The sequence below is a fragment of the Malurus melanocephalus genome, unplaced genomic scaffold, assembly GCF_030028575.1.
Source record: "Malurus melanocephalus ecotype Western Australia unplaced genomic scaffold, MMel_1.1 scaffold_81, whole genome shotgun sequence".
In the NCBI taxonomy this organism is placed as follows: Eukaryota; Metazoa; Chordata; class Aves; order Passeriformes; family Maluridae; genus Malurus; species Malurus melanocephalus.
Window position 1 is genome coordinate 232,856 of NW_026623313.1, and position 24,735 is coordinate 257,590.

The 24,735-nt window shown below is 56.5% G+C and overlaps 1 protein-coding gene across 1 annotated transcript in view; it reads left to right on the forward strand.

Annotated features, from left to right (window-relative positions):
* The window catches only part of WNT10A (Wnt family member 10A), a 17,764-nt gene extending 14,390 nt beyond the window's left edge, over window positions 1-3,374 (forward strand). The window contains exon 4 of the mRNA XM_057367575.1: window positions 2,239-3,374. Within this exon, the coding sequence (XP_057223558.1) occupies window positions 2,239-2,706 (468 nt within the window). The 3' untranslated portion in view covers window positions 2,707-3,374. The remainder of the gene's footprint in view (window positions 1-2,238) is intronic.
* Window positions 3,375-24,735: the final 21,361 nt, after the last annotated feature.

Here is a 24,735-nt window from a genome sequence, read left to right on the forward strand (position 1 = left end):
TCCTCAGCAAGGAGCATCAGGAGTGTGAAAGAGACTTTGCAGATCCTCCTAACTCACCAGATCAGAGAGTAAGAGAGGATGAAAGGAAGCCAGGAACTACCCATTACCCTCACAACAAAGACCTACGATAAAGCTCTTATGAGCGTGCCTGGGAGGAGCTGGGAATGTGCGGAAGAAAGCACCAGCGAGTCCRGGCATGTGTCGAACTTGGGTGTCTGTGAGACAGGGATAGGACGTGGCTGGGTAAGGGTGCATGGAGAAAATCCAATGGCAAAAACACAGGGCCAAGGCTCAGATGAGCCCTTCTTGTATCTCCCAACCCTGTCAGGGTCCTGTCCCCTCAGTGCTGCCTGTGCAGGAGGGACAGAACAAACTGTCACCGGTCAGGGATGGATGGGTGTTGTGGTGCTGGGGCTTGGGATGCTCAGCAGTGATGGCTTGGGTGATGGAAATGGCCACACTTGGCACCTTCTTCAGTCCCTGCTGTGACCAGCTGTAGCCTCAAATGAGCCCCTGTCCAGCTGTCACACCACTGTYCCCTCCATCCCAGTGGTGACCCTGCCAGCCACAGCTATGTATGCAGATTTTTCTTGGTCCAGCCAAACCAGCAGGGAGGGAATGTGGGAAAAGATGGGGTCCCATGTCAGTGTGTTTCCAAGGATGGTGACAAGAAMGGTGACAAGCAGCTGGTGTTCCCAGCAGGCACACCCTGGACATGGTGGAGAGGCCAGGTAGCTCATTACCTGTGAGGTGGAGGCTCTTCCCAGCAGGAGCAGGACTCCCAGCAGGATGAAAGCCAAACTCCAGCCCAGCCCAGACCTCTCTGCCATGTGCCCCAAGCTCCAGGCGTGTTTCCCTGACCTGCCTTCATTACCATAACTGCTTAGCAACGGGGAGATTTACTCAAAAGCAAGAAAACAAGGAATAAAAACTACCCACCCCTACCTAAACAAGGCACTCCTGTCACATGTGTCCCTCCTAGGAAGTGGGCAGGGATAGGCAGGATGTGGCAGGCATGAAGCCAGGTGGCTGGGCAGGACTGGCATTGTGGGACAGCACCTTCTGCAGGGCCGTGTGTTCTCTGGAATCCCCTGCAAGCCCTGCAGAGGAGCAGGAGCATGCACCTGGAGCATGGCCACCGGGGTGGGGATCAGCCTGCCATAGTCTGCAAAGCCCAGCTGAGCTCCTGGTGGGGTTTGGGTGTTGGCATGGGAAGGGGACTTGCTGTGTGAGCATAGTGGATATGGGGGCACACAATCCAGCAGGRAATCCCTGTTGGGACAGAGCAGAGAACATTATAAATTGCCTCTTTCCAGGCTGAGGATATGCAGCCACTGTGTGCCCCTGAAGATTGATGGGCATGAGATGTTTCCCTTGGCTTGGCCACAGCAACATCCCTTACAGAGATGGGGGATTTAGGGGACTGCAGCATGCAGCCTGAGGGCTCAGCAGACTTGCCCAGGGAGCCCAAGGAACTCCACATTGACCTCTGGCCCCTGCTCGAGTTGTGCTTTCTGGCCAGCCCAAACCACAGGCAGAGCCCAGCCCACACACCCTGGCCCTTGTAGAGGGTGGATATATAGGATTGGCCACACTGCAGCCTCTACAGACCACAATTCAGGGATGTGATCCCTGCTTGGAATTCGGGTGATGGTGGGAGGCAGCACCTCAATCCCCCGGCACTTTGGCTGCAGGAGAGCAGGCAAGAACTAAAGGCAGAGCTGCTTCCAGGACTTCCAGAACTGGGGCTTTATAAGATGAAGGCTCTGGGGTGGGGCCATCTGCCCTGCTTGCAGCRCTACTGACAGGTGAAGTACGTGGGAGACTGCACTGGTGGGGTCCCAGCAGGGCTGCAGAGATGCAGCCATGCTGGCTTTTAACTGGGGTGCAGGATCAGGTGTATCTGGAGCCAAGCAGCCATGGGAGGTGAGATCCAGGCTCCTTCTCCTCCCTGTGCTCCAATAGCTCACCGTCTCCTTTAGGGGCCAATCCCTTGCTGAAACATAAAAGCCGGTTCGTATTGCCAGGATGGGAAGGGACAGGGTGTGGAACATGAGTTGCACTGGGCACAGCAACAGGGTGCAGGCTTGCTGGCTTTGCAGTTCYAGAGCTTTGATGGCTACTCATGCCAGCCCTTGATGTTCACGTAGTGCCAGCCACACAGAACTCCAYTGTGGCTCCTCCAGTCCCCAAAATSTATCTCCATGCTAACTGCTCTGTCCTTCCTTCCCCGCCCAGGTGGTGATGGACAACATGAGGAGAAAGTGCAAATGCCACGGTACCTCAGGGAGCTGCCAGCTGAAGACATGCTGGCAGGTGACACCTGAGTTTCGCCTGGTGGGGTCCCTGCTCAAGGACCGCTTCTACGGGGCCACCCTCATCCGGCCCCACAACCGGAACGCCGGGCAGCTGGAGCCGGGCCACGCTCGGCATCGCCGACGGGCTGGCATAAGCGAGCTGGTTTACTTTGAAAAGTCACCCGACTTCTGCGAGCGAGAGCCGGCCCTGGACTCGTTGGGCACTCAAGGGCGCCTGTGCAACAAGACCAGCCCGGGCATGGACAACTGTGAGAGCCTGTGCTGCGGCCGCGGGCACAACATCCTGCGGCAGACGCGCAGCGAGCGCTGCAACTGCAAGTTCCACTGGTGCTGCTTCGTGGCCTGCGAGGAGTGTCGCATCACTGAGTGGGTCAGCGTCTGCAAGTAGCCAGGCAGGGACCGGTGCCCGCCCCAGGGTGCCAGGGACAAACACGCCTGCCTGCGGCAGGGGAGGGAGACGGGGATTGGCGCTGGGGGGGAGGTGGAGCCGCGATACCCGCTTCCCTCCGCTCCGAGGGAGCAGGAGAGGAGACGCTCAGCACCCTCCAAAATCAGCACTTTGTCGTCACCCGGGAAGGGCAGGGCTGCCCGCTGCCCCCCAACCCCACATGAGAGCACCAAGGCTCCCGGCCCCGGGGAGCGCACGGCCATGCTGTACAGACCGCCGACACCAGCACCACTCGGGGGGTGGAGGGTGGGCGTGGGGTGGGGGAGTGCTCGCTGGCACCCAGAGGCGTGGAGCAGGGTGGGGTAGGGGACAGCAGGGTGTGGGGAGCCCAGGGTGGGAGGGAAGTGGGGGGGACACACACTAGCACTGTRCACAAGCTCCTCCAGCCACATTCGAGGTTGTGCTTGGAACAGGACGGGGTTGGAGCATCCCGTGGGATGCTGAAGGGGCACAGCTCCCCGGTCTGGGGCTCACCTCTCACCTCTGGGCTGGCTAGAGCCATAGCATCGCGGCCAGAGGGGCGGGTGCCTGGGCCGTGCTGTGTGTRTCTGTGTTATTATATGGTAAGTTATTTTTTGATTGTGAATAAAAGTGGATTGGAGACAGCACAGGGTATTTTGGGATGCAGCACTCTGCTCTTTCTGCTGCCGAGGGCTCTCCATTCCTGTAGGGTGACAGAAGGATGGAGGGGGGCCCTTGCTGCTGCTAACCTGTTTGTACAAGACTTTTTACCTGATGCTCTGCTGCCATTCCGTAATAACTGTCCTGTGAGCCGTTTACAGACTAGCTGGAGGTGGCACCCCTTGGAGGCACCCCAGACACTTGCAAGGTGGCTGCTGGGAAGCTCCTGCCCAGTTGGATGCGTGCTAGACCCCATCCATCCCATGGGAATCCTGGCTGTTGCCCCACGCCCGTGACCATGCCAGGGTTGGGAGCTGCCATGCTGTCTCCCACACTCGCAGGGAGGGACAGTGCTGCTGGAGAGCAGGGAGAGGGGAAGGCAGCACGGGTGGGCCAGGCCATGGGGGTCCACAAATGGCAGCTCTCTGTGGTGGCAGGGAGRGCACCCATCCGGCTGCAGCAGCCTGCAGGGGCCAGGCAATGAATCATGCTGCTGCTATCTCTTGGCTGATAACTTCCCTGCTCCTCCCATGACTGTGCGCTCCTTGGGGCTACACAAAAAAAAATAGAAGTGAATTAAAAAAAAAAAACCTAACTCAAGGAGGAAAATACCAGGCTGGAAGGAAGCAAGCGCCCCAGGTCCAGCAGGGAGTGGCTTGTGTCCTCATTTCATAACGCTCGTGCACGCAGCTGCAGCTGGATCAGCTGGGATGGATGCTCTGCCCTTCACCACCCCTCGATGGGAGGGCTGGCTTTTCCCCTGTAGGAGGGACCGTGTGGATGGAGTTGTTGCTTCTGGAACCAGCTGAGGAGAAGAGGAGGATGCTGGAGGTGCTGGAGGGAAGCACAGGAACTTCAGAGACCTTGCAGCCCCTGGATGGCTCTGTCTGCCAGCGCAGAAGGGACAGCAGGACACACACAGTGACTCTCAGCAGCAGAGACYGTGGGCTGGTGTCCCTGCAGGGAACAGGATCTGAGCTTGGGGTTTGGAGCACCTGGGCTTGCCCTCTGAGGTGTGAAAGCAATGTTGTTCCCATGGGGCAAGTTTACTCTGACAGGACATGCTCCAGCAGTTCATTTTCCCTCCTGAGGTGCTACTATTCCATCTCTAATATCCATCTCCAACATCAGGGTCCTTTTTCCAAATCCCCCAGACCTTTGCCTTTTGGCCAAAGCACTAGTGTGACCCCATGAGGTCCCCCTCCCTTCCAGGCTRGCCAAAACCCTGTGTCCCTAGGGCTGTGCTACTCACGGCACTGGAACTCTGCACATCCATTGTGCTCCAGCACTTTGTAGGTGATGTCGGCKTCCCATCTCCCAGGGGCTGTTTTGCAGGTGCCTGTGATCTTAGGGCTGCCTGGGGTGGTGACTGACTCACCATGGAAGCTCTCCGCACACTGCACCGACCCCTTTGCCCTCTGCTTGGTAATCCCAGGCCACCTGCTCTGCAACGGTGGCATCCTAGGGTATGATTCCCCCACAGGAGACCAGAGTGGGGAACAAGGTGCATTTGATGATGCAGAGAGGTGATGCAGGGCAGGGCCATTCCCCCMAAGCACATATCACATCCTGGATCTGCCACGGCTGCAGTTTCCTCTCCTCTTGCCACCCAATTTTGGAAACACAGCATTGTGAAAGAGCACACCAGTAACACCAGCATACCTTGGYTGAGTCTCCCAGCACAGTGCTCAGTGCTCTTTGTTTCTGTGTGAGCCGGTGACCCAGAGGAAAACATGAGAAGATCCCTTGATCGTGGTCAGTCTGCAGGCGGCACAGCTGGGGTGAAAGTGCTGTGCTTTGGGGTGCTTTGGGGTGCTTTGGGGTGCTTTGGGGTGCTTTGGGGTGCTTTGGGGTGCTTTGGGGTGCTTTGGGCTGCAGGCAGCACGCTCTGGGTGCAGGCAGCTCCAGGGCATAGGCTTCCTGCTTGCAGAATCTCATTTCCTCCGGGGGCCAGCTGGCTCCCAATACCAGTCTTCAAGATCAGCTCTGTGGCTTCTCTGGCTGAGTGTCTGGGAGCCACAGGCAAGATGCCAATGTGCCTGTGGTCATGAAAAACAGTGTCCCCATGCTTCCCTAACTGGAAACCAGCCACCCTAACAACTGCATTGCTGGGCAGAGCACATGCAGGACATCTCCTTTCCCCACAGCCACTGCTGAGCCTCCAGAGCCAGCTGCCAGGTCTGGGCATTCCAAACTTCTCTTCCTCCCTGATGAATCGTGCTCCCTGATCCACTGATCTGATGTGTCCCAGTGCCACCAAAGAGTCAAGTCTCCTCACATGGAGGGACTATTTGAGCCTGCTGAGCTCCTCCAGCCTTGCACATCCTGGTGCATGACCCCCTACTGCCCCGTGAGGGACATCTCCACCCTCCAGAGCACCACACACAGTTCTGGGCTGAAGTGGGAAGGTTCAAGGTGCTTCACCAAGAGAGAAGARTGACCATCAGCATGGAACAGGGCAGGCAGACGATGAAGGTGGTTTCCAGTAGAGGGGACCAGATTTTTCCGATGGGTTCTCATCATCTTCCTACAGAGGTAAGTTGCTAAGGGAGTTTCAAAACTGAGAAAAGAAATGGCATTCCTTTCACTTATATGTTATAAAGGGGCACTAAAGGCTCTAAAGAAGGCAGCAAGTCCATGCTGACAAAAACAGGTAAAACTTCAGTTTCATTAGGTATTTTGGCCCAAGGTCTAGAAATTCTTCCATCCTTGAGGTTCCTGCTGCAGATGGGACCACCCGCCCAGTGGCTCTGTTAGAGCTCTGTGAGGTCCAGTGGTTTTCTCAGACATTGAACTTCCTGGTCCCRGGGGCAGGGAAGCTTCTCAGCTCCTTCTAGCAAACCGAAAGTAAATTTCACTACTTGCCCCTATGGTTGTGGAGAGCAATGGGAAAGCYTGACCTGAGTGTGACTGCTGAAAAGGCAGTAGAGAGACCTGAGCTGGCCTGATTGGCTTTTGCGTCTACCAGATCTGCAGCCAGATCTGTGGCTGTCCAGATGTGGATACCCCAGGCTGGTGCTCTCTCAGACCTTGGCCTTGTGCCCGTCACCAGACGCAGTGTGGAASAGCCAAAGGGGCAGTGGATTCCTTCCAGCACAGCAGGTTTCTGGGTGCTTTCTCCTCTCACCCAAAGCCCCAGCTCATCTCTTGCTTCTGGAAAGCTCCAGCAAGGGTGGGGAAGGTCTCTGGGGGTGGCAGGGGAGGAGTGGGGGGGGGCTGGGACTTTCCCCAGGAGATCACAGGAGGAACTTTGGCTGGAGGGCGGGGGGAACCGATGAGGAGTTGCTACATCATGCCCCAATGAGCCGTGAGTAACTCCTCTGGTATTTCTTCCCCTCACAGAACAGTCATCAGAGCCAGATCCTGCCTGGGGGAATCGCTACACGGGAACGCCCAGCCCCATCCAAATTCCATTCCTGCTCCCATCAGAGCTCGAAATAGGAAGCAGAGCCACAAGTGGACAGTTCTCTCTCAATGGTAACCCCTGTCTCATGCCACCCATGGCTTGGCATGAGCATGGCCATGGGCAGAGCTGGCAGAGCTGGCTGGCAGAGCCTGACCCACAAAAGCAGCCAGGTACACCTGGGCCACTGGAAGTCATGARAGAGCAAAGCCTCACTGCTTATCCAAGGGGAGCAGAGGGCAGGCCCTCTCCTGCTTTGGTCCGGGCAACTGGCTTCCATTCTTCCTCTGCTTGAGAAGCAAATAGCCATGGCTTGAGACCATCCTGAGAGCCCAGCTGGCTCCGTGCTGTGAGCTGAGATGGGGAAAGGTGCTCCGAGGCTTTCCTGACGTTCAGCCCCAACATGTCRTGCTTGGCATCAGCACCAGTGCAAGCCCCCGAAAAAGAAAAAAATGTTTGGCCCTGACTGACCTGCTTGGCAAGGAGAAGTACCTACAGCGAGGCAGCACCTGGCTTGGGACTGGAGCCCAGGAGTCCTGTGCTCCCCCACCAGGCCCAGCTCCTGCCCACCACCTTCCCTGGCAGGCACAGCATTCTGGTGGCATTGCCCTCCCTGGTGAGGGGTGGTCTATCCAGTGAGAAGGCTGCAGCTGCCTGAGCTCACTGAATTACTGGACGTGCTGGCAGCAGCCAGGATCTGGGAGTGTCACCARTGCCTGGGCAGACTGCAGCCTCCCTGCTCAGCCAGAGCAACACCAGCCCTTGGTCCTCCAAGGGAGTCCCCAGCCATGGGGCTCCCATGCACCTGCAGAAGGGCCAGCAGAGCTTGGACATGGGTGGGATATGGAGATGGAGAGCAGAGGGAGGGCTTGGGATGAAGGYTTGATGGAGCCAGGGCAGCTCCAAGGGCTGGGGTAGGACAATCACTAGGAGGAGGCTGGACAAGGGATGGGAAAGAYTGGGGCCGAGCAGAGTTTGGAGAGCGCTGGGCCCCTTAGACACAAGATCTGAGAAGAGGCAGTGGGTGCACTGGAGTGAGAGCAGTGGCCAGAAGCATGACAAAGGAGGCTGATGGTATGTTTGGGAAGGGGGTGATGTGGAGGTCCTCCAGACCCCAGATCCCAATGACTGAGATTGTCCCCAAGCAGATGGGCACCAAGTCTACCTAGAGAGCTTCTGGCCTAGAGGGAGTTCTCTAACCATTAGACTACCTTGCTTGTGTTGTGATGTAATGCCCTGTAATGGCTGCAGTCAGGGTTGGACCCAAATGTTCTTCACTCTTTCAGCCCTGAATATGGCYCTCTGGCCCAGAAAACACCAGGGACAGCCCAGGAGAGTGTGTGAGCCTCTTGGAGAGTGTGTGAGGAASACCGGTCCCTGACACCAGTCTGTGACACACAAGAATAGGGTACCCAGCACTTTTCTTGATTCCTGTCACAGGAACTGCCCATCCCTGGCCACTGTGTGAATAGGGTCCACCAGCATCYCCAGCTCGTTGCTTCCATGAGGCTGATGGAGGAGGCAAGAGGATGCCTGGCTGTGACWGCCCAGGACACACCAGGGAAGGATGTGAACCTGGAAACAGCCTGTTGGGGTCACCAGGGCAGGTGGGGAAAGGGGGAAAAGCTTTTTGACACAGATTGAGAACACTTGGGGCAGACTTTGTGCTACTCCTCTCCTTCCCCCATGGCAAAGGGGGGTTTTGTGCTGGGGAGTGAGATGATGGAGGGGCACACTTGGCATGGGGGCAGCACACTGGTGTACAAGGGTGGGAACAGGCAGCTGGGGCTTGGGGGATGAAAGCACAGGGTCCAGGAGGAGGGGAATGACAGGAGCAGTACAGAGGCAGCCAGCACAGCCAGGTGCAGTGGGAAGGGCTGGGGGGAAGGCAGGGAAAAGAGGCCAAGTGCAAAGAGAGCAAAGGCAGCAGAGGAAAAGAGAGCGTGGCCAGAGAGACAGAGATGAAAGGGGGAGTGAGGCAGGGGAGAGATGAAAGGGCCACGGCACGGGTGCTCCTGCCTCCTCCCCAGGCTCYCGGGGCTCTGTAATCCCCGAGGAGCTGGCTCCTCTCATGTGGTGGCCCGCAGCTGTGTGCGGTCGGCTCAGCCCCACCGCTCCGCACTGGGACTTTCCAGGAGGGGGAGAAACTCAACACAAAACACATGACTTAACCAGTGCCTGCCAGGCCCCTGTGCTGAGCRCGGGGTCCGGGGCACCCCGGTGCCCGGCACACCCCGGGATGCCACCAGCTGCTGGGGACAGGGCCAGAGGGCAGCCACGGTCCCCTCTGCTCTGGGGAAAGGTGGCCCAGGGCAAGGTGAAAGCAGAATGAACCTGGCCAGTCACAGGGCAGAACTATAAGGTGCAGGCAAGAGCTGGGTTGAGCCAGGGAGAACACGCCTCAAACAGAACCTGTGGCAGTATGGGGTGGCCTCTTAGGGACACCTCTCTGAGGTCACAAAGGTGGGGGTGCAGGAGCCATATGGGCTTGGTCCTTCTCTCTTCTCAAGTGCCATACTGCCTGCTGGGCTTGGCTCTGGGTACCAGGGATGCAGCAGGACTTGGCATATGGAGCTGGAACTCATCCTGGTGGGTCACTGGGTCATTCATTTCACTGCTCCAAAGCAAATTGAAAACACAGGCCACTGCAGATAATGAAGCAGCGCTTTCAGGGCRCTTATGACCTAGGATATTTCTGTCTCCATGGCCAGCTCAGGCCACTACAGGGGTGYTTTGTCCCATAATAGATGACTTTGCTGCTGGGCAGTCTCCTGTTCACCGTGGCTGAGCGCAGGGATGCTGGGCTCTGCACAAATGCCGGGCTCAGTAGGGATGCAGGCTGTCTTCTCATCTTTGGGCCAGGTGGGGCAGCAGAGTTGGCACCCATGGAGGGTGCCCCATGTCTCCTTTCCTCCTTGTCTCAGTTTTYCCCTTGCCAGCATTCTATTTTGTGCCTGTGTGAACCTGGTGAGCTCAGCTAGAAATCACTCTGACTGAGCTTGGGCAGCWCTGGAAGCTGCCTTTGCCTTCTTGTCTCAAAGATTTTCCTCTCCCCATCTCCAGTTTMAAGATTAAAGAGGCAACATGGCAARTGAGTTTCTCTGAGCCCCCAGTGAATGTCACTSTGTAGGACCTTTCCCTTCCAAAGGCGCTCATGGAGCAGGGCTGTGTCAGCTTCACAGGTATTGGCCTCCAGGAAGATCCCATCTAACTCCATATTTTTGGCTACATCTGGAAGCATCCTGCCTTCCTCTGGACTACCCCATCCACCCTTAGCAAAGAGCTGGAAGGGCACCCTCATGGGACAAGGAGGTCTCAGCCCTGATACGCTGTCCCTGCCCATGTCACATCTGTCTCCTGCTCTGCACCGGTTGGGGAGGGTGACACCACCCCAGCCACACGCACAGGAAAGAAGGGGCACAGCTATCCCAGGGTGCTTCCCACCACTAAACAGCAGTCCTGAAATTGCTCCTGGGATCATGTCTCCATGCTGGCTGTGAGTGCTGCCTTCGTGGCTGCAGCGGGCTCTCTCTTCAGGGACCAAGCTGAAGAGGTGATGAAGGTGCTGTGGTGAGGAAGAGCTCAGCACATTCGAGGAGCAGGAGGTGGCTGTCCACAGGCCCCCATCCCTGCAGGTACGAGCCAGCCCTCCGCAGAGGAATGCTCCAGCACAGCCGCAGCTGCAGGGAGGGGAGGCGCTTGCCAGGCGCCGTGGCATGAAAGCATGATAGGGCACGCTCCGCCGGACCATGAATACCTGTCCCAGRCACTTAGAGGCACCCAAGGCGTGTACGGGTGGCGCAGGAGCTCACACCTCGTCAAGCCGGGGCGGTGGTGCTCCACCGGCAGAGGAGGCTCTCTCCAGCTTGCCCTCTCACTCTCGCTGGTGAACGGCAAGCTCACTCTCGGCAGCAGCCCGCTTCCCCATCACACTCTGCACGTAGCGCACGGGTCTTGTGGGGGGAAGGAGGGAGGAAGGATGCCCTTTTCTCCCTGGCATAGGGGGTGTAATGGGCTGGGTCGTCTTACTGAGTCCCTGCAGCCTTAGCGTCGCTGTTTGAATGAATTGCCAAGGGAGCTGCTGAGCGAGGATCAGAAATGAGATGTGCAATAGGGTGAAAGAATAAAGAGAAGCACAAGTAGTGGTGCCTGGTGACTTGCTCTCATTTGCTGCTTGCATGGACATGGATTGCACGCCTGTCACATGCACAGAGAAACATCCATGTGAGCCTCACCTGTCCTGCTCACACTCAGTTGCACCTCTGCTGCTGCAGAATCCTATTGCTTGGAAGAGCCTGCACCCCTCTGCCACACTGCTGATGACACTCCCTGCACCAGACCAGGAGCATGTGTTGTCCCAAGAGGCCTCCAGATTCTGTGCTTGATTTTGCTCTCAGCTCAGGTATTGATGCACATGTCCCTAGTGGCATCCTAAAGGTCTGGCTCCAAGTAAAGAATGAGGAAAAAGCCAAAAAGTCAAAATCTCCAGCTGTTTGCAACAGCTGCCTAAAAATAATGATGCACCACACCACGACACGACCAGTGCAAATCCTTTGCCATGATCAGCTAGGGTAAATACCTGCTGGAGGAAGGGGCTTTTGCTGAACAATATCTCGGAACAAARCTGGGCTGGTATTGGTAGCCCTGTGATGGCTAAAGGTGCACTCCAAACCTCCTGGGAGCCAAAGGCTGGGAGTTCACTTTCTGTTTATTTGGGCTAGCAAGAAGGCACCARAATGCTGAAACACTTTTAGCCAGGACTGAAGAGTACACAGTGCTGAAGGCGTTTGAGCCAGGCAAGCTGATAACCTTTGAGGATGCTTGTCCTCAGAAGGTGAGGGCTGCGACAGGAGAGRTGCAAAATCAGGAGAAGACTTCTGCCACCTTCCTCCATATGTAGAACCCAGAGCAAGCCTGAAGTGGCTGCTGTTGCCTGCCACATCCCTCTCCCTGCACACAGTGCCTGCCCAGCCTTACAAGAAGAAGCAATCTGTGCTGTCGTGATGTGTCATGCTCACTGTTCATGRATGCTGAAGCCTGTCATGGGATGGAGTGTCCTGGATTGTCTTTGATGTGGCTGCCCAGTGAAACCACTCCTGCGAGGTCTCTGGGCAGCAGCCCTGGCTGAAAGGTAGATTCTCCAGACCTGAAGGGTCTCCCCTTCAGGTGGTGTTGGCTGGGCTGAAAGAGGAGCCTGACAGCAATGGGAAACCTGGGATGTGCTGGATGATAAACTGTCTTTCCCTGGAAACGGCAGACAGCAGGTTAGCCCTGCAACCTGCCTGCAAGATGCCTGCTGTCAGCTACAGTTCCAGCACACAAGAGCTCCTATGGATAACGCAGCAGGAAGCAGCCAGGCTGGGAATAGCACCCAGAAATCCTGTTCCTGGTGCCAATTTCATGCCAGACTAAGAGGGAGCCTGATACTTGTGTAGCCTCTGTAGCCTGGTGCTGCTGCTGTGGGAGATGCCTTGAAGAAACACCCCCAGATGCATTTTGGGATGTTAATCCCCCATGGCAGGTGAGCCCTGCAGTGAAGCATAAATCTAAATCAAGGCTGAATTGGGCGGGGGTATGAGGCACTCTTGTTGCTTTACTTGGGGACCAGCCCATGCACAATTCAGGAGGTGCTTGGGCTGTGAGCAGARCTGCAGACGCAATTGCTCCATATGGTTCCTGGATTCCCTATTCCTGTCACAGGCTTCCTGTTGCCACAGCCCCAGCACTTCAGGATTTGGGGCTGTGACTSCATCCCTGCTATTCTGAGGAGATATCTTTTTCCACCAGGCACCTTTCTCCCCTATGCCCCTGCAAAGCTTTGGGCTGGCTTGGCCCCATGCTCACCGGGGACCTCAGCATCCCTCAGCCAGGCAGCTGGGCTCAGTGGGAGCCTGGCACTGCAGCTGCCAGCAGAGTGACTCTCCTTCACCAGCTGCCCCACTCTGGGGCTGCAAATAAACAAACAAACACCCCAGCACCAAGCCCCAGCAACTCATCCCCTCCTAACGACGTAATTAAGTGAAGCAGCTGGTGAGCGGCACTTGAAACCTGGCATGTAAACATGGCTTTCTCCTTCACCGCTCAGGCAAAAGCAACCTCCTTCAAGGGGAGCAGTAATTTCAGGAGAGGGGTCCACGTTTTTGTGGTGAGTGCTGTGGTCAGAGACTTTCATCTCTGTCTTTTGATGCAGAGCAGGAATAATAGATGGCAGACGTCAACACCCCACCTTTCTGTGCTTCCTGCTCTGGGCCATTTTCCACCTCTCGGTGGGTATCTGAGTCTCCTTGCCTTTCCCAGCCCCTGGGCCAGCTGCTGGCTCCCCCTCCCTTGCCAGGATGGGTAAGGGCACAGGGAATCTCAAAAAGCCAGCCCAGAGTTGGCACCAGTCATCTAGGAGATAAAAGAGCCATCTCATGCCCAGAGGGGCTCACAGAGAGAGGCATGAAGGGATGGCTGGGCCACATCTCCACCCTGGGCCACGTCACCACCCTGGGCCGCATCACTACCCAGGGCAACATCACCACCTGGGGCCACATGATCACCCGGGGCCACATCACCAGCCTCACCCTCTCGCTCCACYGCATCCAGGGTTGTGTCTGCTCCAGAGCCAATGGGCCAAGCGTGTGCACTTGGATACTGTAGTGATGGACACCCTTCAAGAGCAGAGAGATGAGGCTGCCCACAAGAAGAGATGACCAGAAGATCTCTGGTGATGTCATCTCTTGCAGACTGAGCCTAGACTATCACACGAGGGATGTCCCATTCTGTGGACAAGGATGCTACACCATTGCGGTGTCCCCAAGTCCTGTCCCCTGCTCAGCCCTTGACTCAGAGGTCCCTTGGTTTCCACTGAAGAGAAGATGAGGTGTGTGGGAAGCAGAGGGCAGGGGCTGAGGAGGCTGCATGGGTGGAAGAGGGTTGGGAGAAAAGATGGAGTGAAGGAGGATTGCCTCAGCTGGGAGAGGTGSGTGCAGAAGACCCTCACTCCCTGCCTCACCTCCTGTGTACCCCAATTCTCAGCCCTGAGCATGGGGTGCTCCTGAGCTTCGGGCCCCTCTGCCCAGGTGCTGGCTCACCACCACTGTGCTGTTCTCTGCTTGCCCAGCCTGGTGTCACCAGAAGCCAGGCACAGCTGGGTCCCTCTGGGGAAKGGGGTGTGGGTCCTGCCAGCGTGGGGAAGAGTGCCACTCTGTCCCATGGTGCCAGTACAGTGTCCACACAGGGAAAAGGAGGGATGGGACAACCCTCACTGCCACACCCCATGGCAATGCCRGGCTGAGCACTGGTGAGTCCAGTACCATGGCATGCCAGCTGGGTATGGCTTTCCCAGGACACGCAGTGACAATGCTTCAAGAGACACTTGGTTTCACAGGAGTGATTCCTGCTGGCCATAACACCCAGGTACCATGTGCTGAGCAGTGCATGCTGGCAGCAAGAGGACAGAGCTGGACATGTGGGTGGTGGCTTCCAGGCATCTCAGGCTGACTGTGTGCAGTGTCTGCACTGTTAACCAGAGCAGGCACACTGTGGATGGGTCAGACTATCCCAGCACRCTCTGCAAGAGTGCTGAGTTGTGTTGGGATTGATACTGGAAGTATCAGCCACAGCATGCCGCCTTATGCCCTGCTGGCTTGATACTCTCCTACATCCAGAGCCAGCTGTTAAATCCACCCCCCTGAACCACTTCCAGCTCAGGTAAATGCACCTGCCAGGACCCCCTTCCCTGCAATTCGATGGCAGGACACTATTTTTCCCTTGCTGGGGCATGGAAGGGACGCTGTTGCCTCTCGGGAATGCTCAGCTGATGCCCAGGATCACCCCTGCCAGGCTCAGGGTTGGTGCTGGCTGCCACATCACCAGGTGCTGCACAGAGGATGTGCGTGGCCCAACTCCCCATTGACGTAAMTCCTGGGAGGCAGACAGGAGTTGCCAGTGGGGAATTGGCCTGCATTTCTTAGAGCACTTGGGGAGCTGTGTGGAGAGGAGATAATTATTAAATGTGGGCTGAGATAGGCTGAGCAGGGAGGGCAGGAGGCCAGGGTGGTGGCAGACACCTCACTAGGGCTGGCTTGGTTTACACAAGTTGAGTTTTGTTCAGTATCTCCCTGGGGTTTTGTGGCTGGGAGGTACCATCTCGTGCTGCTCAGATGACAGGGAGCCAGGTGGAGCCCTGTGAAACCTTCCCCATCAGCCATTCCTCAGYAGGATGAAGCACTGAAGGGAGTGGGCCATGGCAGGGCTGCCTGGGGTCTTTCCCAAATGCTGGTGCCAAACACTCGTGGAACAATTGCCTCAAAAACCCTTGGGAGGGCAGCATGGGGTGCAGGTGCTGAAGCCTCCTTATGTGAACCATGAGAGGGTGATCACCCCTGTCCTGGGCAGCCTTTATCTGCAATCCAGGTTGAGGGCAGAAGCATCTGTAACCTCTCCCATCTTGATCATGGTCCTGACTACCAGAAAAAGCATCACCTGGAACAAATGTTTTGGTCCACATTGGCCAAAGATCCAACCCCCAGGGTTTTCAAAAGCTAAGAGTATCTGCTGGGCTGGTCTTCATGAACCACTGCAGGGCCCATTTGTGTGGGCAGGTGAGAGCTGCCCCTGGTCTGGCAGGAGAGAGGCTCTGGCTACTGGGACAAGCTCCTTTACCCTTTGAGAATCCAAATGCATGTCCGAGCCATCCCTGAGGAGTGGAGGTAAGTGTCTGGCTTACACTGTGCAACTCATGGGTGATATGCAGTCTGCACAGCATCTCATGGCATCCAGACACCTCCCATGCAGCTGTTGTGGACCCTGACCATCCCCAGTTCTGCAGTCATGGCCTCTTTACCCCTTCACTGCCTGCTACTCATTTCTGCCTGGTCCCCAGAGCAGGAAGGTTCATTCTGCAGGTCTCTGGCCTCCTGGTCCTTCCCAACACACCYAGTGTCTGGCTCTCTGGCTGGCTACAGGGGTGAGCAGGTCTCCCCCAGACCCACAGTTGTGTTCCCCCATACTGAGCTCTCCCAGTTCAGGACAACTYCCCCATCAACACCGCTGCAAAGGCCTCCTGCAAAAGTCATGGAGAGGGGGCAGAAAATACATCTGAGTCTGTCTCAGACTTCTACAGCCAAATACCACCTGGCAGAGCTGGAGCAAGGATCCTGGGAGAGGCAGCTCCCTACCTGCTCACAGCCTCGGCCACGGCTCGCCGGCCAAGCTGGCTCCCAGCACCTGCCTCCCCCCAGCCTGCAAGCYCCGGGGCAGCGTGCAAGGAGTGACAGGTGAGTTGGCAGCAACTCAGCTCCGGCACCCCTTGGCGCTCCTTCTAAACCAAGCCCTTTGCACGCCGTGTTTCTGCCATGACGAACCGGCAGACATCAAGGAGCAGTAATTTGCTGGGATTCTTCTGGACAGGTGTGTCCCAACGCCCACACGCTGCTCTCACCCGTGCGGACAGGAGACACGTGCTCTGATGTTTCCCGACACCTGGGCATGGCTGCTGGCTTGTGGTGGCTGGAAACACTGGCAGAGGGGCTGAGTCTGTTTATTTTCCTAGACCTCAGATTCAATGGATGGGTATCAGATCAGGGTTTGCCCTTCCCAGGACACAGGTCATGAGACACCAAACATGCAGGGTTTTTGGAAAGATTACCAAGGTAGCTTTACTCCCAACAGGACAAAACAAGCTCCAAAGGCAACAGTATTGCTCTGCACTTTCTTCTGTCCCATCACTCTGGAGCATCCTTTGGCTTTAGGCAAGTAAGATCCTATACCTGAGCTGTTGTTCTGAATCACYAGGTCTGCCTCCTGCAGCTGCTCTGATAACTGATGACCTTCCTTGGCAGAGCCAGGAACAAGCCCTCTGGTCTACTTCCCAGGATTACCTGGTCTCTGAAAATTCCTGAGTTTATAATTCCTGTCTGTGAAGCCACACTATTCTGTCCATCTATGCCATCCCAAGCCCCATCTCATGGCAGGGCTCTGTAAGCTTAGAGCACATGTCAGGGAGAAGGATTTCAAACAGGGCTGCTGTGGCAGCTTGGTCCTTCCTTAGCAGGTAAATCATTCTTGGAATCTCAGTGTTGACTGTGTCCATTGTGAAGCTGGGGTCGTGGGGCAGGCCTTGGGGACTGGGACATGCCCAGCTCCCACTGTCTTAGCAGAAGCTCTGCTGGGCTGTGAGCAGGAGCAGAGGGCATGTCCCATCCCAGCATGGAGCAGCTCAGTGTCTTGCCCCAGCTGAGGGCTCCTCCATCCAGGTACGGTCTCAAGACCTTGGGCCAGAGCAGGTACCTCTCCTGGGAGGGTTTTCCAAGGAAGGGACACTGAGCCAAGCTCCTCAAACCGTGCCATTTCTGGCAAGGCAGGCAACAGCCTCTGTCAGGATGGGCTGGGAGTGTCTTCCAGCCAGCGCTGCTGCAGGCTTCCCCATCACCCAGGGAAGCCACGAGTGGATGGCCAGCAAAGGCATTCATACCCCAGCATCTGGTGAGGCTCTGCTATGCTCAGCCATGGCCCGGGCTCAGTGACAGCTGGGCTCAACCCAAAGTGCTGATTTGGCTGAATCCAGGCCAGGATGGCTCCTGCCCTTGCAGCAAGCCAAGAGCTGAGAGCGACACACACTTGGGGATCAGATGGCAAAGGCAGCATCCCACAAGACCCCTGCTGCCTGCCCAGCTCCCACCACCCTTTGTGAGGCCAGCCTGGCCTCAAGAGTGTGGTGGGGTTGGGGTCTGGGAACACCCTCTCTGTGGCTTCCCTCCTAATAACGAGGGGATGACGCCATGTGCCCAAGCTGTTCCTAAGGGAGGAATGTCCTTTCTTCCCTTGCCATGTCGCGGCCAGCTAAGTACAGGCCTCCAGCTCAGCAGCCTCCTCATGGCTTGCTGCTGTAAAGTGTACCTTCCACATCTGGCCTGAATGTTCCACAGCTGCTGGGCCTGCCTCCTCTCTGTTGCCAGCCCATCTGGGCTAGGCATCACCAAGACAATGAGGGCAGAAATACTGGGAGAGGCTGGGATGCACTGGGAGGCGATGGTGCTGTCTCCCACAAGGATGGGCTGGCACAGGGGACTCTCCTACAGGTGGAGAAGGAACCTGTGCCTGTCTGTAATGTGCTTTAATCACTACAGTGGTTCTTGCTTGTATGTTTATAGTGCTCCCCCTGRCATAACTACAAGGACCCCTTTTATTCAGCTATAGAGGGACCCCTTTATACTCTGACAGGGATCACTGACCTAGGAGGCTGCCCACTTTCATGTGGACACTTCCCCTGCCCCTCCCAGCCTYGGAAAAGCCTTTATGGCCACATCCTTGCTGCCCAGGACTCTAATTTGCTGCCGTGATAAATGCCGGTGAAAATGGCATGAGCGGGGGCCATGCAAGCAGAGACCCTCGCTGGCTGCCCCAGGGATGTGCTGCAGGGCAAACAGCCCCTGCCTCACCTGCCAGCCCCTACAGTCCCGTTTGTCCCCCAGGGGGTGCCAGGCCGTTCTTCAGCCCGCCGGCAGCATCGGGAGCCCCGAGAACCGGTCCCCGCTGCTGTGCCCTTCCGTGTCCCGGCACAGGRAGGGGGTGGGTGGGTGCCCACGGTGCGCAGCACAGGTGAGCAGCAGGTGCGTGTGCATCCACTGCCCTCTGCTGAGGAGTGCGGGCAGCTCAGTGGGGCTGAGCGGTGCGGGGCTGCTAGGACCGGACAGGCACCGGCCACGGGCACCTGCAGCTTCGTCAGGGGCTGATTTTGCTCTTTCTACCCCGCACTGCAGGGTTAATGTGATCTCTCATCTCTTACCGGGTGTTGTTCTCGGGCCCCAGCCTCAGACCAGGCTCTGAGCTCCTGTCTCCATGCCACTCCCAGCCTTCCTTCCCACAGCTTTCCTGGTTTCTCATGGAGCTTGGTCTCTCCCTACCCTTTTCCTATTATTTGCAGCTATCCATCTAGTTTTTACTACCCCAGCTGCAGCCAAGCAGATCCGTCTGAATTAATAACCAGGAGCTGGGAGGCACCAAGGAGCTGCTGGCAGAAGCTGGTACTGTGGGATAGTGGCATAGCTGCCCAAGCCACCCAGTGAGTGGTGATGGAGCTGCCTACAGCACCCATGCTCCCCTCTGCCCTACCCCAGAGTTGTGGGGCACTTCTTCCCTGCCTTCATGCCCAACTCATACAGTTGGTTACAACAAACCAGTGGGGTCTGGCCAGGCACGACCCCCTGCATGATGTTAAGAAGGCAGGAGTGTGTCAAAAGGGTCAAATTCAGCCTCTCTCTGCCGCACCTCTGCTTGTCTGAGGAGCTACAATCACATGCTTTGATGCCKGCAGGGTCTCTGGTGGGTCTAGGGTATATTTAGCCGCCAGATATGTCGAGGAGGAGTTACTCCACCCCTCCACATACCTTCTATTCCCTCGCTGTCTCTCTGTAAACAGGCCACTTAATTCAAAGCCTCCAGAGGAAAGGAGCAGGACTCCCTGGTTATGTCTGCACTGGTAAAACAAACAGTCCCAGGGCATTGCCAGGAACAGCAGAGGGATTGTCCCTACGGGAATTTTTAGCACTCTCCTTGTRTGATTTTTTCTTGGGCCAGCTTGCAAGAATCCAGACAATTTTTGCTCACAGTTTCGGAGTTAGCCTGCATTGGGGACAATCCCAGCAGGATCTGGCACACAGACTGTCTGTTTGGAGGATGCATTTCACAGCCTGAAGGTGGGCTGGTCCATCACAGAGGTTCTCAAGGCCAGAGAGAGTTCCTGGGTTTGTTTAACTTAGCATAGGTTTGTAGAGAATCCTTCCCTGAGAGACTGGGAACAGACACTTCAGAAATACAGCCCCCTTGCCCCTGACATGTCTGCTCCAGGCATGTGGAAGGGTTTCTGGGTAGAGGAGATCMCAGGCCAAGGCCTGAAGTGGGATTCTTTTCTGCTGGTATTGTGCAGTCAGSGTTAGGATGAAGGTCAGGGAGAGTTTCAATGGCTGGACTGTGGGACTGTAGGCAGGGGAAGGGCTTGGGACAGAACTTGTGGGTGGGATGGGGTAGGAATCCCTCCATGCATGACATGGGAGAACCTCAGCCCATTTCCCCCTAAACCTGCTCCTATATACATCGATAGCAATAAGATTTAATCACACATGCAATGAAACACTACAGTGACCCGAAAAGGCTTCCATCCCRGGGTCTTTTCACCACTTGCCCTTTGCTACCATGGCCACATGATACCAGCTGYGTTTGCACACCTGTAAGGCTGAGGGTGGGGTAAGGATGTGTGCACATGTGGGTCTGTGTGTGCACACGTGTGTGTTTGTGCATGCACATGTGTGTGTGCACACACGTGGGTGGGTATGCATGTGTGTGAGAGTGTGTCTGTGCACACATGTGTGTCTGTGTGTGCACATGTGTGTGTGTGCACACACATGGGTGGGTATGCATGTGTGTATGTGTCTGTGCACATGTGTGTGTGTGTGTGTGTGTGTGCACATGTGGGTGTCTGCTCAGATGTATGTGCACACGCACTGATGACGGGCAGATGCCCTGGCGTGCCGTGTGCCTGTGTTTGCACCGTGCTTGCCATGTGCATCTCAGGGCACGTGTGGGATCTGGCAGCCTGCTGCGGGTGCTTGGCGTGGGCAGGGGGTGTTTTGCTCAACACCTGCCTTCACCTACGGCTGCGGTTTTGATGCAGAGAAAGACGGGCCTTTGATGTCTGTGYGCGYGTGCTGCGCGGGTATTTCACACACRCTGTGTGCAGAGGGGTGTTTGCACATGCATGTGTGCGTGTGCACGTGTGTGAGGCGTGAGATCAGTGCCTCAGCTGGCTGCCGCTCCTGCTGGAATCCCTGCCTCCCAGGCCATGTTATAGATGAATACACTTGAAAGCATTTTTTCCCCCTTAGCCACCAGATTTCACTGGGAGAAGAAAAGGAACTGGGCACTTTATCTTCATTAGCAGCTGGGAGCCTCTTGGGGCAGCTTTAGTCTGGGTGATGCTCCCTCAGCCCCTGCTCTCATCCCTTGTCCTCACTCATTAGCCCTTTCAGAGGGAAAAGGTGCTGGCTAGAAGGGACCTGCACTTTTGCTGTGTCCCTGTTCCTGCTGACCACCATGTCCAGCAGGCAGCAGGACTGGGAGGGAAGGGGAGACATCCTTTTCCTCATCTGCCCTGGGAGAYCCCAGAATAATTTCAGGCTCCCAGAAGCTCCTTCAGTTGCAAGCTGCTGCCACCTCTGGGCTTGGAGCTGGCTTAGGCTGGCATTGGCCCAGGGTCTGGAGCAGCTGGGGTGTGGTGTGGTGGCAGCTCCACGGCCAACAACCCCCAGGAATGGCTGAGTTGGGCTGGTGAAGGGCAGCCCTTTTCTTCTGCTCATCAGCGGCAAGCAGTCATGCCCGCATCCATTAACACCAAGTAACCATGACAACTGCTGTGGAGCTGTCATCCTGTCCCCAGGCCAGCCACCACAGGGCTCCTCTCAGAGRGGTCTCAGGACAGCAGCTTTCCTTGAACCACTGCTGTGTGTGGAGTGGCCTGTGGACTGCCAAGGGCTGGGACATTGGGAGGGGATACAGCACCACTGTCCAAAGCGTGCCAGGGCATCCCTAGGCAGGGCCAGGACTGGTGCTGACAGGAATGGGGCAGGATGCTGGGGCTACCATGGCTGTGGGGACGGCTTTGGGGGAGGATGGGAGCAGAGAGAGTCGCTGCTCTCCTCCTGCAAGCCCAGATGTTAGGGTTTCAGTGAGACAGCGAGGCAGGGGTGTTGGGGGCAGACTGCCTTAGGTAACATTCCTTCCCACTTAAAAGGAGCCATAAATCACTCATTCTTTATTAAAAGCTCTGCCTGACCGGGAGAGAAATGTCAGGAGCATAAATCAACTCTACTGCTCTCTCACAAGGGTCCTGGCTTGCCAAGAACTGCTCCCTGCACCGTCCCCAGGTAGAGCACAGCACAGCCACGCTCTTTATGCCCACCCCCATGGACAAGGGTTGAGCATGCAGGGCAGGGCCCAATGATGWGAGCTCTTGAAAACCTAGGCTTTCTGTGCCAATCCTTACCTGGRGAGCCATAAGGAATAAAAGCAGGGTCTGAGGGACTGCAGCTGGCAAAGACTTTGCCCCAAAAGATTGGGACTGGCCCCATTTTGCTGYTCCTGTCCACCCCCAGAGCAGAGCTGGGGGATGGGGAGCCCAGCAGGTGGGAAAACAAAGCCCAAGGTCAAGCTGTGTGGGTCACGGTGCCCATGCCTGCCTCTTGCCTGCACAGAGCAAGGGGATRGAGGTAGGCAAGAACCTGAGCAGGAGGAGGACTCACTTACGCAGCGTTAAAGCAGCAGCCGGCACYGAGGTAGCTGCTCTTGCCTCTCCATCTCCTGTTTTTCCAGTTAGATGCGTGGCTTAATATAGCAGCACTTATGTTGTAAAACATCGCTCATAAAACAGAGAGGATGTGCTGTGTGGGAGCGTGTGCAAGCCAATCCCCAGCTGCTTTTTGATGTCGGCTTGGAAATTGCAGCGTCTTGGCAACGGCTGCTTGCTGGGGTTTGTGTGCAGCAGGGCCAAACCTGCCCCGGGTGCAAGCCTGCAGTGCTGAGCTTGGAGGGTTTCCATCCACTCCGGGTTCTCTGTCCAGAGTACAAGGGATGGGAGCTGCTGGGGGGTGCTGGAGGACGTGTGAGAGACCCCCCTGCAGATCTCAGCCCATGCCTGGTACCATGGAGCTGGTGCCATGGGAGCCTTTCCCTGGCGAGAGGAACACCAGGTATGGCTAAAGCTGGAGCCCAAGGGATGGGCAGCAGCCAGCAGCAAGCATCCATGGGCACTGCCAGCACTGACTGCGAATGCTGAGGATGCATCTGTGCATGCTGAGGAGGCAACTGTGCATGCTGAGGAGGCAACTGTGCATGGCTGATTGTTTCTGCAGTAGATCTGGTCTCCCCATATGCCCAGCTCCATCAGCTGTGTTGGTGGGAGGAATCGCTGCTTGGCTGCTCACAGCAGCTCTGGCCTTTCTCAAAAAATTTCTCCACAGGGGGAGCAGGCTAATAAAGGAAGCTGTTGGGGCAAAATCAGACAGGCACAAGTAGTTTTTACACAGCCAGGCTTCCACGTGTGGGAAGGCTGAACACTGGGGGCTTTGACCTGCATGGAGGCCAGGGCTTGGCTCTGTGGGGTTCCACCAGGCTGGACCAGGCAGCCAAGGATAGCTCATCTTCCTATTTCATCCCAGGACTCAGCTGGAGAGGGAATGGGCTGTGAGGAGAAGGAAAAGACAAGGGGAAAGGAGACCTTCTTGCTTGGGAACCTGCCAGGACTYTTCCTTCAAAGGGAAGGAAGCTCTAAGCACAGGGCCACAGGCTTTCTTCAACCACTTGCTGCAAACCCCGAACCCCATGGGGCTGTTTGTCCTGGCACTGGAGAGCCTGTAAACTGCAGCCCTGAGCTGGCCCACAGAACATGGCCTTCTTCCCTGCTGCAACCCCAGTGACAGCTCTCTGGGGCTGTGCTCAGTCCCCACACAGCCCTGGAGCAGCTGAGGGTCACCAGAGCACAGGGGTCTTGGGGTCCCATCTCATTTACTCACAAACCTGAAATCAGGTCCCAGCCCAAGGGCAAGGGGACACGAGCAGGGCTGGGAGCTTGTCACCCATCTGGCTGGCACTYCCAAAGGGTCTGACCTGTTAACTGTGTCCCAGCTGGGCTGACCCAAGGTGCYCTGTAGTTTCCCACACTCCCTCCCGCCTGCCACCCATCATATTTTGCATTTCTCCCTCTATCTTATCTCCTTKCCAGCTCACCCCTTTGCAGCTGGTCTCTTGTTTTCCCTCTGCCCTCTCCCTTGCTCCTTGGCTTTACCTGCCTMAGCTCCATCCCAGCTCCCATACTAAAGGGCCTCGAGGCAGGTCCCTGATAAGGGCCAGACCAAACAAGAACCTTTTGTGCCATGCTGAGCTCATCCACAGGAACTGGGAGAAGACCGAGCCTGGGCAGGGCAAAGAGCAATGTACACAGGGATGGAGTGGTTCAGTGACTCCATGTGATGTCAGACATGCAGCACGATCCKGCCTCAGTTTCCCCACTTCTCTGAAAATCTTTGAGCCGCTGCTCAAAGAAGCTTCCACCCCTGGAGCAGAGAGGGAGAAGGGCCTGTGACGTGACCTGAGCTGGGGAGGGAGGGCACATGTCCTGCCGAGAGATGCTGTCAGTGCTGAGCCCTGTGTGCACAGCGGGCCTGGCAGCCAGCAAGTGCAAGGAATAAAATTCTTCCCCCTCCCGACCTGCTGCCGGGTTAATATTCCCTCTAACGACAGACGGCTCCTTTTATCCTCTCTCGCGCTCCCGCCAGTGATTTAATCTTGGAACAAGCCATGATTATTTCCTGTACAGCTGCCTCCCTCGCTTCCACCGCAGACCAGGCTTGACAGCATCCCACCAGGCAAGGAGAGGACTCTCCCGCAGGCCCCCAGTCTGCTGTGACCAAAGGCAGACAGACCCTCTCCAGCACCCTGCTATCCCAGTCCTACACTGGGGGTGCCATGGAAAGAGGAGGGACAGTCTGTGATGGGAACCCTTCATGGGACTGGCAAACATTAGGGGAGAAAGGCTGATATGGAAGGTGGTGGATTGCTTGACCAGGGGATCTTTCAGGTCCCAGCTGTACGGAGCAGGTCTAGGGCTGTGAGAGGAGGGTGACAGACTGGCTTTGGGAGTTACCATGGTATCAGCACAGAAACCCTTAGTCCTGGACCCCTCAGAGCTAAGGCAGCTGGATCTCAGGCTGCCAGTTGTTGGCTCAAGGCTGCTGAGGACTGGCAAAGGCAGTTTCCTCTCCCAGAGGTCCTCACGGTCCTTTTGGTCTCACAGGGCTCCAGTGCTTGAGCAGACACACCTCAAACACAGGGRTACAGGGCACACAGCCTGGAATTCTCCATCAGAGCCACAGCAGAGCTGATGGCATGGCCAGCAGCAGSTCCAGAGG